Source organism: Podarcis pityusensis, assembly GCF_964106645.2.
Source record: "Podarcis pityusensis genome assembly, chromosome: 14".
NCBI classification, from domain to species: Eukaryota; Metazoa; Chordata; class Lepidosauria; order Squamata; family Lacertidae; genus Podarcis; species Podarcis pityusensis.
The window spans coordinates 17,361,907-17,374,832 of NC_138039.1; the positions used below are offsets into that span (position 1 = coordinate 17,361,907).

The window sequence follows — 12,926 nt, forward strand, 5'->3', positions numbered from 1 at the left end:
CTGCACTGGTACAGTTCACTCTACGACCTCATAATTCGACCACCTCTTTTTGCTACATGTGTAGATGTTACCAAGATTATAACATGGGGAGCAGTGTTGAAATTACATTTTGAAGAGATACAACTAAATTTGTTGAATGCTCACTCGTCTCTGCAAAATTTGGTATTGTTTGGGGGATGCTGAGCTTGGAGGTCCTCAGAAATGCCAAATTTCTCAGCTTTTATTGGCATCACACATGTTCGGTATCACTGAATACTAGGCCTTGGATATTGTTTTTGTCTGTCAAAATTAACAGCTTCCATCTCTATATGTCTTAATTTCCATATGGGAATAAGGAGACACACACTTAATCTAGCTAAGAGAGCAGGGCAACATTTAATGAATAAATTGTTTATGTGAAGGGCTCCATAGAAAAAAATTAACTGAAAGGTGTGTCACAGACTGCTTACATTGATATAGTCCCTTTGACTCCAGTGGCGACCATACTAAAAATAAGTGATTTGTGAATAGACCCTTTTATAGAGCTACTGGGGTGGGACTGCTTACATATATGCATGTGGGTGCATATTTCAATATTGCTAAGCGACAAGGCTGAAATTAAAGAAAAGATGGGGCAACTTACAATAGGAACCACCTCCTTATTTATTGTATTAACTTACCACCACAAACACACACATTTTATTGATGACCTAGCTGTGAACGCCTAGTACATTTGGGAACATATACCATCTTCTCCCTCAGATCAAAACAGTTCTGCTTCACAATGGAAGAGGCTGTACAAGGACCTCAGATGAGTGGGGAAGAACTAAGTGGTGGTGGGGGCTGATAAACAGAGTATATAAGTATTCATTTTACAAAACGCATGTGTCAGCTGAACAGCAAAGATTGGAGGAACCAGAGCACATCCTTCAGCAGATGAACCTGCACTTGCGCCTGTTTCCATACCCTGTTTCCATACCTATACCTATAAAGTTGTCAGGATCATGGCTGACCCAGACCCTGGAGAGCCCTCTTAGGAGAAAGAGAATTGGGGTTCCATGCAGCACTTTGCTCCCACTCTGGAGAAACCTGCACCTGTCCAAACACTGATTAAAGACAGTGGCAGACCAGACAAGTCTGAAGATGCTGCCAGGCAGCTCTATTGACAGACTTCCAGTAGGGAAGAAGAGTACTCAAGAGGAAGGAGAAGAACAATAATATCATTTGTTATGTACTAAAAGATTTTGTAAAGTGACATCCCAGTGGTGATGGCTTCCTAATCTTTCAACTCCTGGCTTTTTTTTTAGCTCAGTACTCTAACCACAAGGCTTCACTGCTTCATCTCATAATAATAATAATAATAATAATAATAATAATAATAATAATAATGTTATATTAATTAGGTATGTATGACAAATTTCTGATGAGCTGTCAGTTATAATGATGCTCTTCCAGGATGGCAGCAGAAGGGGTGGGGAAATAATGAGCCTGGATATAGCTGGGGAACCTACCAGTACAGTGCCTTATATACTTTCAGATCTTCACCCCATCCAGTGATGTATGAATGATGGGCAATATTGGAGGCCCCTTGCTTTATAGTCAACCTTCGCTGCAGAATATTTGGGCTTGTTCACTCAGAAAGTAGAATGTGTCTTCATTAAAAGTTTTGGTGGCACTACATCTATCCTACAAAGTTAGCACTCATCACTTACTTCCCCCATGAGCTGCACAGGCTAGAGATCAATTCATGGACTAACAGGGTAGGCAGGAATAACTCTGCTGACTGAAGCAAGACCTCAAAAGTCTTTTAACTCCAGAGACTCCCTCACATGCTAACAAGGAGGTTTGCAACAGTAAATTCTAAATTGTACATTTGAACAAATCAAATTTCCCTTGCCATGCAAGAAGTAGGGATTCTTTGGGTAAGGGCTAGAATTCTGTCCCATTCACAGAACCAAAGGCCACCTATGCCACCTATGGACTAAGGAAGTCTTCAGATCCAACATCTTTAACAGTATAGTTGTTATTATGGGCATTACAAAGGGCCAAGCTAGATGTTATACATATGGCTGCTGCTGAAAAGTGGACACCTATTTAACTTTGTGTTTGTAACCACTGATAGAACTTATGCATGTCCTGATTTTAGAGCTGCACCAAACCCCTAACCTCCTTGGACCTTTCTTTACAAAAGGAGCAAGCTATTAGGTGACACCCATAGAGAGAAAGCCATTTGATGTTCAGCAGTTATGAGGTAGTCAAAGGTTTTCTTCTCCCTCCCCCATCCCATCTTAAGAAGCATTTTTGTTTAAAGATAAGAGCCATTCCAAGTGGCTCTTAAATAAATTTCTTTCTTTTTTTTTAATAAGGAAGAGCCCTCAGACCACTTCCATTTCACTTCCCCCCTTGAAATTCCACCTCCTGGAGCTTCCACTGCCACTGCCTGAACTTTGAAATCAAATATGTGTTTATGGGAGGTATTGGTTTGTTTTTGTTCCATTATGTATTTTGTGTTCTTATTTTGTACTTTTAATGTTATGAACTGCATTGTGATCTTCTGATGAAGATGTACACATTTAATAATAAATAGATAAATAAATTGGGAGAGGTTGTTTTTCCTGCAGCTTCCCTTCAAACATCAAGAATTTGGGCCAAATTTTGGCTGACCAAAATGTCCAGCCGAGCCCTACTTGATATTATAGCATTCCATGTTTCTCTGTCTTCTGCAAGAGGCAGCCATGGAGTAAGATTGGGGAAGGTGAGGATATGGGTAAGATTTTTGAAGATGCTATGGAAAGGGAGGGAAGACATAAAGATGTAGTTACCATTTCAGTGGGAACTGTGTGCCACTGGTCTAAAATATCACAAGAGAGAAACTTGTCATTCACCCTCACCTGCCTGAACAACTTTCTTCCTCATTTGGGCCTTGCTGAGCTTGCTTTGTTCCAGTCCTGAGTCCCTCCTTGATGACTTGCTGTCCACTTTATTCCAAATTGTGTGCTGGCTTCACAACATTGCCTCTTTGTTTTGCCCTCCAACACTGAATTTCTTCCTCATCCTGGACTTGATCAAGGCCTAGCTTTGCTTTAAGCTTGGGAAAATCCACACAATCCAGGGATAACTATTCATAAACTGATTTCCATTTTGATCTTTGTAAAATTTAGATGAGGTTATGTGAGTTGAGAGAGATTTACTTATCAGATTCTAGCTTACCACTCTTTTACATCTAAATAAATGACTGTGTCACAGTAGGGCTGTTGGTAGGTGGTGTGGCTAAGGGATCTAAGGATTTTTTATTTTTTGTAATAGACAGGGTTTTCATGTGATATGAACTGTGCAGTAATATCCTCTGACTCTTGATTGTATGAAGAAGTTTTTGAACATGGCCAGCTGTTTTATTTTACAGCATGAGCTAAATCTTAAGATGCTGAGTGCATCCTCTGAACAGTTCATCACAAGTACAAATTGCAATTTGGCATGCCATCATGAACCTTTTTAGTTTGAACTGAGCAGCCATGTGCCAAACTGCAGTCTGTACTTGTGATGAATGATTCAGATGATCCACATGCTGTGAATGTGAAGCAACAGACTGAAAAATTAAGCATTCTGCTACAAAGCAGTTCTGAGAATCAACTCTTTGTTTAGCTTGCTTCTGACTGTGTGGCCTGTTAATCTTGGTCCTGTGGTTTGACTTGGAGTGAGTTTGCAGAGTTTACTATGGTATTTCCTTTTTGGAACATGTGAAATGCAGACATGCACCTGTTAACACCCTGGGACACTACTGGCCAAGGCACATATGTATTTGGAGAAATGCATCTCTGCACACTAGGTGCATCTCTGATCTTCACTAGGATCACTGTTGCAAATGCATCAAGGATGCCTGCTGTTTTAAATGTGACTTGCCCTCAGATGGATTCTTATATGGGCCAACAGTTTTAACTCAATTTGCTTTAAATGTGCTGGTTTCTCCCTGGCATGGAAAAGTGTGACAGCAAAAAGGTCAAAGTGTGGCAATGCATGGGGTATGATTTTGTTCTGTCCTGAGCCCAACACTGCATCTCTTACCATTCAATGCTCAGAGATCTGGGACGGAAAGCAGACAGCTCAGCCGAGGCATACTCAGCTTTCCTTCTCTTCTCCTGCTTCTGTTTAATTGATAACCGGTGTGTGAACTTAGAAAGGCTGCCCTCAGACCTGGGGAAGGGGGAAAGGAGAGGTGTTAACTTCATCATAGCATGACAGTAACCAAAGAGAATGGCAGGAGCAAGATGGAAAGGTAGGTGGCTGAATCTTAGAAAAGGAAGGAGCAGAGCAATGAATTCACAGGACCACCTACTACTATAGGTGGTTCATTGCATGTAAAACTAGCCTGATTTACTCACATAGCTAGGCTTCCATCAAATAATTGTAAAGTGTGTCTTTCTTCTACACTTGCATGGAATACTGTTTCCAAGTGGAGAAACAATTCAACAATAGCTATTTGAATGCTGGTTCGAAAGCTATTTGAAATCTGCTCTGAGACCCTTTTTGGCTAAAGGGTGGGGTATAATTACTATAAACAAAAAAAAAATGTTGAAAACTGCTTATTTTAACTAGGCAAGTAAAGCATTTTTTTAAAGGCGGCAAGACATTTTTATTAAGGAGTCTGGTGGCATCTTTCAGTCTTAAAGCACAGGTTGAAAGTTTTGAAGTCACCGATTTAAGGGATATTCAGAATGAAGGTGAGGGAGTCAGCAAAGAAATTGCTAAAGGTTAGTAAAACAAAAACAGCAACTTCGTGGTCCTCCGTGTATGCATCCATATTGGTACTTGCTTGTGTGTTACATATATATCTAAGCCAGTACATTTTTGTGACTTACTTTAACCAAGCAAATTACCTCAGAAACATTTCCCAGGAAAGCAGCCCCACTGTCTCTCTCTTTACAATACTGGAATAAACCTCAAATAGCTAGCTATTATTCAGATATGTTTTTAAACATTGACATCTTCAATTTATTAACTCTGGTTATTGATATATTTTTCAGTTTATAAATTTGCTGTTCTTCATGACAGAGTGAAGGCAGTTTTTTGGAGGAGGAAGCCAAATGTCTAAATATTACCACTGAGAAAGAATAGGCTTGGGCTTTTTTAATATCATTCTTTAGAAATAATCATTTATTTATTTTTACTTTGATGGAAGGAATGGGTGATTGCCTTTTTTATGGGGGGAAATGAAACAGCTCTAAAGCAAATACTGGTGGAAAAGATATCTGATTAGGAACAATTACGTATCTCATTAAAGCCTGCAAAACAGAACCCACAGCTCAAAAGCTATCTCTGTCATTAAATTTCTCCCCTGCAATTCCAAGTCAAAGCTCAGGTGGTAATGAGTCATATTTCAATTAACTAGGTCTCAGTAAAACCAAACTATTACCTCGCAGGCTGTTTCTACATTCAGATGCTGAACAGAGCAATGGGGAGATACCCAAGTGATATGGTTTAAAGGCTTAGATGAAAAACTGCTTTCAATAAGCCAGCCATTTCACACACTGCACAGGTGGGTAAAATTTCACTGTAATTTCTATTCAGTAACCACACACACATTTACCCTTTATTCTGTTTAACAGCCATTCAGTACATCAGGAAAGAAGGTAGGTTATCTGGCAACACATGATGTTCTGTGATCAGTCACATCTATCTGTGATCTCCTGAGGAACTGTTCTTTGGAAAAGGTATCGCTGCCAGCATAAGAGCCTGTTGGATCAGGCCAATGGCCCATCTAGTCCAACATAATTTCTCATAGTGATCTGAAAACTATAGTCTGAAGTTTACAAGATGAATCCAGACACCCCAAAGAGGACCCTAATAATTACTGCCCTGTGTGTTTAAGATCTATTAAAGGAAATGTTTGTGCCAGCTTTCCATGCAATAAAACATAATGCCTGCATTAGTGACCATAATAACTTTGGGTGAAAGTAAATGGTGTTTACATCAGGTCACTCTAAACAAGATCGCTGCCTAGTACTGTTATACTTGGCAGAGTAATAAAACAAAACCAAAGGAAGACAGCCTGCACTGATTTAAAAGCAAGCTTTGGTCTTATTTACTGCCAGAGATTTTAGAGCAAACTGAATTAGACTACTATGTTTAAGAGACGGTTGCTGTTGATCCAAGCTTATATCAAAGCACATCAACCTAACTATACAGACATACCCTCACTTAAAGTGCGATCAACTCATGTGTGATCGCAGATATGTGTAGTACTGGGAAATAAATAAATAATTCAATTCAAACCTGGAAATGGTGGGAGAGCTGGAAAGTCCTCGTGGCTCGCGAGGAGACCCTTCCCAGAGCCTAAAGGGGATGTCAATGAACCAAATTCCATAAATAAAGGTTTAAAAGGCTTTTTAAAAAAGGAAATTGTGGATTCCAAAATGGTGTGCAGGAGCTCTCACTGCTGCCACACAACCCCATTCAACAGCTGTTGGGTGCAAAGCTGTATTGCAGTGGGCTGTATTGCACTGTTCCCTGCCCTTTCTGGCAATCTAGAGGAAAGGTATGAAAGAAAAAGGTACTTCTGGTGCCTCTTAAATCACCCTAGTTTTAGAGGCTTCTCCTCACTTATGCACTTTTTCTTTATGCACACAAGGCCCCCAGAATGTAACTCCCATGTAAGTGGGTAATTGCCTGTGTTGTAGTAACAGTGGTAATCTATTTTAGTACTTTCTTCCACACATGGAACAAGTCAAAGATATGTACTTGCACCCACTTTATTTAATTTATACTTTGCTCATCTTCCCAAATATTTGGCCTCAATATCTTTTCATCCTCTTAAACTAAACACTGCTAAAGTTAACTTCCTGTTATATGCAAATGAGTCCATCTTAATCTTGCAAACCTGGTTATGACTTGCGGCATAGCTCATTGGACTGGCAGGTTAGCATAGGAGAAAATTATAACTATTAACTATGCAAAACGGTGCTTTCAAAAAGGAAGACCAAGTATTCTATGGCCATGGATAGCCACAGATTAAAATAAGATTATTCCTACAGTCATCTCAGGATCTAGTTTCATGACTCTACCAACTGGGCTATGCAAGGCAAATCATCAAAGGTCATAGCAGAGCATATAATAAGAGCATTACTTTGATTTTTCTTCACAAAAGCAGGTAAATTTGTTCCGGGAGCCAAATGACTATACACTGCAAAGGCTGTGAAGCAAATATTGTATGAAACTTCAATTTGATTTCCTTGGCTTAAAATTTCCTTAGAAAAAATCTGAATCATTATTTATTAGTGTGTAGTAGGTAGACCTAAATGTGTTGCTAGTGACCACCTTAATGTGGAAGTTAAGCATAGCTCATTAAGTAGTTTGGCATGCATATACACTATTCATTATTAGCTCCAAATCTGTTCCTCTGCCTCTCCAAAGTCTATGGCACATCAGGTGCTGCTTGATTATTTTGTGTTTGCACTGAAAAGTGAGTTAATGAGAAAAAACAGTGATGCTGGTCTGTCTGTTTGTCTCCTCCTTATCTGCTGTCTTTGATCTAGTGCAAGCCAAAGAAATCTGCAGTTGAACAGCAAATATATGGTTATATAAGAGTTATGTTTCACCTGGACCACGGACACCACAGTCAATGGGCCTGACTTGGTCTGCCTCTAACAAATGAATGCCATATCTAAATTTTCTAACAATCTTGAATACAAAAAAAGCAGTTTTGTCTGGTGTTGGGGGAGTCATCCACCAAGTGCCCTGTTAGCCAGCTGGGCTCCCCTCTGCATGGGCAGGCAGGAGGCGCAGCACAGCCTCACTTGACTCTGGTAGGGGGTTGCTCCAGCAGCGGCAGCAAGGGCTGGGCTGGTACGGTGAGCTCCATTCACCCTCCGCACCACATCTTCCCAGCACAGCGTGTGCCCTGGGCACTGGTAAACCATGCTACCACTGATTCCATGGCAAGTTGTTATTCTTTATGGTCACTGCTTCCTGGTTCTGATGAGTCCAGAGTCAATGCAATAATGAACAAGAACAACTCCATTCAAGACAATGACATCCACAAGCAGAATTTTGCTATACCTCCGAGGAACATAGAATTATTATTTTCTATGGTCATTCTGTCCTTTATGCCTTGGGCCACAGAAATGGCTCTTATAGAAGTTATTCCTCTGTTCAAATTTTTTATCTGTGCTTGTGAATACGAAAGTGGTGCTTGCTGAAATCTGGTAGAATGTACAGCAGTGAGCTCAGTCTAATTCAAGACTTACTTAAGTAACCAATATTTAAACACAGATCCCACAAATTAGTGAGCATATTCAGTAATAATAATAATTTTACTTTATTACCAAGCAGATGAACTTATCACAGTTATCAAGGACAAATGTACTATTTTCTTATGTGGCGCTCAATATACACTTCTTGATCAGCTTTTCTGGCAAAATGGAGAAACCCAGTTTTCCTCTGCTGGCTCTCCAATAATTTGTGAAGGTTATCAACACCTTACTCTAAGCAACTGAGCTCTCTAGGGGGACATGGGGGGGCGTTCCTATTGGCTCACCTGCACTGGGCACCAAGAGGGCACTGCAGGGGATACTGCAACAGTGATGAACAACAGAAGGAGAGAGGTGGGGTGTGTGTGCTGAATTTTGGTACTGCACAGGATGCCGCTGAAATTTTAAAGCCCGAAGTCTGCCACTGTTGGGGACTCTCCTCTCTAGGATACAAGGATTGGGACTCTTGAGGTGTATGGGAGTTTATTTCAGCAACAAACTCACTGTTGGGTCTGCAGTAGAGAGCATATTTAAGTTTCTGTAGAGTAAGTCGTTACTTCAAGGATATTCCTACAGAGAATATCCTTCAAGGTCCTAATTCTAATAGGAAGCAGTAACTTTCAAGAACAAATAACATGGCTTCTTATAAAGAGGCTTTAGATTTGTCTATGTCTTTCAAGGGCTTAACATGGAATTAACAGCATGTAGATATGTGATCATGCAGATCATTTACACTGCAAAGAGATTCTAGTTTATATCGTATTTTTCGTCCCATAGGACGCTCCGTCCCATAGGACGCACCTAGTTTTTTGGAGGGGAAATAAAGGAAATTTTTCCCCCTTTATTTCCCCCCCAAAACCAGGTCAGGGAACAGCGGGATGGCGGCGCTGCGCCTCCCCGCTGTCCCCCGAGCTTGTGGGGCTGGCCGATGTTTGCCCGAAGCGCGGGGCGCTCTGCTTCAACGCACCCCGCGCTCCGTGCAGCAGGCTGCTATCCGCAGCCTAGGGAGCCCTGCGGGAACTCCTGCAGGGCTCCGCACGCTGCGGATGTCTGCCCAGCGCGAGGGGCGCTCTGCTTCAGGGCACGCCGGGCGGCAGGCTGCTATCCGCAGCCTAGGGAGCCCTGTGGGAACTCCCGCAGGCTCCCCAGGCTTGCTGATAGCTTCCTGAAGCCTGGAGAGCGAGAGGGGTCGGTGCGCACCGACCCCTCTCGCTCTCCAAGCTTCAGCGAAAGCCTGTATTCGCCCCATAGGACGCACACAGATTTCCCCTTCATTTTTGGAGTGGGAAAAGTGCGTCCTATAGGGCGAAAAATACGGTATATTGTGAAGTGTAATAATAGTGCATCCAGGATGAATGGGATAGCCACATCTTTTCCTCATCTGCTATTCAATTTATTTATTTGCTTAATGTTTGTATTTGCTGATTTTGCAGTTAGACCCCTACAAACTATGATCCTATATCATAAGTCAAAATTCGGGAATTTATCATCACTCAGAAACACACACAGGGTGTTCAAGTAAGGATTCAAATTACAGTAAGCAGATTTCTGCAGTCATCATGAAGTTGGTTTAGTACTAGTTTGTTTGTTTTTTTCTGAAGGGGTCCAATACAGCAGTGTTTCCCAAACTTGGGTCTCCAACTGTTTTTGGACTACAACTCCCATCATCCCCAGCAAGCAAGACCAGTGGTCAGGGATGATAGGAATTGTAGTCCCAAAACAGCTGGAGATCCAAACTTGGGAAACACTGCAATACAGGATGGACTTTAAAGCCAATTGTAATTTAAAAGCAATTTGTGTCTAGTTTGCCCAGTTAATGCTGGCTGTGCAGCCTACTGTGTATGTGATTTCTTTAGAAAACTTGTACTGAATTAACAATGTACAGCACCTGCAATAGTGAAAACATAGTGTGAAAAACAATGCATTATAAAGCCCAACCAGTCTTTTCTACACACACAATATTTTTGTTCCTTTCCATATGAAAGTGGCTCCTCACATCACAGCTTACAGCTGCGTCCTTCTTAACAATGCCCTAGAGAACACTTAGTATGCTGAGCAGAGGGTGGGAATTATTTCTAAAAATAAGGGCGAAGGATATTATTATTAGTTTGTTATACTGTAATGTCAATGAAGATGGTTCATATGTCTGTGATAGAGCACGTGCTGGGAATGCAGTAAGTTCCAGGTTCAAATCTGGTGTCTCAATTAGGGATGCAAAGATATGTCAATCTATTTTCTTAGTTTCTCTTTTTTCTAGCCTTAAATTCAATTCTCCACAATTCTGCAGCAACCTGCAATTTTTTTAAAAAAAATCTCATAAAAAATAACCTACAATTTAGTGCCAATTTCTCCTAATAAACACATTTTTGTACACCTTTTGAATAATGTACACATATTTGCAAGCAATTTCACCAAATATATATTTATTTTTATACATATTTTCCCCCAACATTCCAAATTCCCCAATTTATCAGGGAGGCCCATTTTGTGGCCTGGTGCAGCAGGGGAGAGAGGAGCAATTGGCATCTTAGGTCTCCTGCACAGCTGTGAAATGCTTCATGTGCTTTGCAGCTGTGTAGGAGGCCAAAGGACATGGAGACTTCAGGGAGCCAATCAGCAGCTGCACTGGGCTCCCTGGAGGGTGGCATATTGGAACATCTGGCTGGATCCTTACGAGGAAGGGGCACCCAGTCCCATCCAATAGGAGGTTCCACTTAAAGGATTCTGCTGGGCAGCACTTTTTATCCAGAAACCTAGTCAGGCTAACAGGCCACAGAGCCCTCTATTACTGGCCTAATGCCACAAGAACCACATGAAGTGGTTCATGCCATGGGGGATCCCGACATCAGCCAATCCCCATCTGTCAGCTAACAACAGATCACCCAGTAGGCAGGCTGGGTGATTAAGGGATCCATGCCCAAATTTGTGGCTTTTGTTGTTATTCACCACCTGCTGCTCCACACAGAGCTTCACTACACCTGCAAATGTATTTTTTTGTAACCATTTGGTTGGATAACTTCATTGGAAAATTCAGATTAGTGCAAATTTCAAAGAGGTAGCTGGGTTTCATTTCTCATATTGTTTTGGAAAGTGTATAATTTGATAGAGTCACTGTTAAATGCAAACCAAATCCCTAGACTCCATTTAAAAGGGTTGGGATGCAAAAGTCCTATGGTGTGAGACCCTAGAAAACTGCTGTAAGAGTAAACAGTGCTGGGACATACAGAAAGAGGAGTTAACATAGCTCAGTGGTGCAGCATGTGTATGTGTTCTACATGCAGTAGGTCCCAGTTTCAATCCATGGTATCTCCAGTGAAACAGATGAAGTAGTAGTTGATAGGAAAGTCCCTTTGCCTGAGAATTTGGAGATCAGTTGTCAGTTAGAGCAGACAACAGTGGATAAGATAAGCAAAAAATCTCACCTGGTATAAATTCTTTTGTAGCTTTACATAGGTTTCTGCGGCAAGACTGCCCAAGGTAAAGATGCTCAACATGCTCCGAAATATTTGATCTTCTTTAGGAGCAAATCAAACTGAAGCAGACTGATAGCAGTCCTTCCTAAGGTCAAGGGTTATTAAAGTACAGTGGTACCTCGGTTCCTGAACGCCTCCGTTATTGTACGTTTCAGTTTTTGAGCGCTAAAAACCCAGAAGTAAATGCTTCTGTATTCAAACATTTTTCGGAACCCAAACGTGCAACATGGCTTCTGCTGAGTGCAACCAATGGGAAGCAGCCCCTCGATTTTTGAACATTTCAGAAGCTGAACGGGCTTCTGAAATGGATTCTGTTCAAGAACCAGGGTATCACTATACTAGTACATCCTTATAACAGGAAATGTGTAAGCAAAGCAATCAAAACGATGAAGTAAACCAGTAAGATGAAAGCCAAAAAGTAGTTGTTCTCCATTTAAAAAGAAGTCAATTTCCTTTGTTCCAAGTATTCTTCAAACCTTTATTTGTGAACAGAAAAATAGGAAAGAGAGACAAAGAAACATCTTCGTACCCATGTTATGCCAACTTCGAAACACTAGTTATTCATAGTTCCACAAAACTACCCTGATGTTATAATATTTACATTGTGGAAGTAAGTTGCACTGATTTAAACAGAGCTTACTAAAGATACATATTTAATAATGCTGAGCCAAACAAGTGTGGGGGTTGGGTGGGGAATTTCACCTAGCCTTAGCATTTAGCACCACAAAGTACATCTTTTAATAGCAAGACATTTTGGCAAACAGCATTCACTTGGTTGTTTCAGGAGCTTTGGAATACTGGCTTTTAATTAAGAGCGCAAGTTATGGACTAGATAACTTGTAAGCCACTTACAATTCTGTGATCCTGTGATCCTTTACATATTTATTTTACTGCTGCCTTTCTTCCATGGAACTGAAAACAGTGTACAGAGAATTTGCAGAAACTTACAATATCATGCTGGTGCTGGAGGAGACTCTTGAGAGTCCCATGGACTGCAAGAAGATCAAACCTATCTGAAGGAAATCAGCCCTGAGTGCTCACTGGAAGGACAGATCGTGAAGCTGAGGCTCCAATACTTTGGCCACCTCATAGAATCATAGAATCATAGAGTTGGAAGAGACCACAAGGGCCATCGAGTCCAACCCCCTGCCAAGCAGGAAACACCATCAGAGCACTCCTGACATATGGTTGTCAAGCCTCTGCTTAAAGACCTCCAAAGAAGGAGACTCCA

The 12,926-nt window shown here is 41.2% G+C and overlaps 1 protein-coding gene across 10 annotated transcripts in view; it reads right to left on the reverse strand.

Moving 5' to 3' along the window:
- The window catches only part of LOC308463499 (ankyrin repeat and fibronectin type-III domain-containing protein 1-like), a 366,925-nt gene that overhangs the window by 68,482 nt on the left and 285,517 nt on the right, over positions 1-12,926 (reverse strand). For 7 of the 10 annotated variants that reach the window (XM_080981924.1, XM_080981921.1, XM_080981923.1 and 4 more), the window contains one exon: positions 4,042-4,170. The exons of the other annotated variants lie outside the window; for them this stretch is intronic. In XM_080981924.1, coding sequence (XP_080838050.1) covers positions 4,042-4,170 — 129 coding nt within the window. The remainder of the gene's footprint in view (positions 1-4,041; positions 4,171-12,926) is intronic. 10 annotated transcript variants of the gene reach the window in all.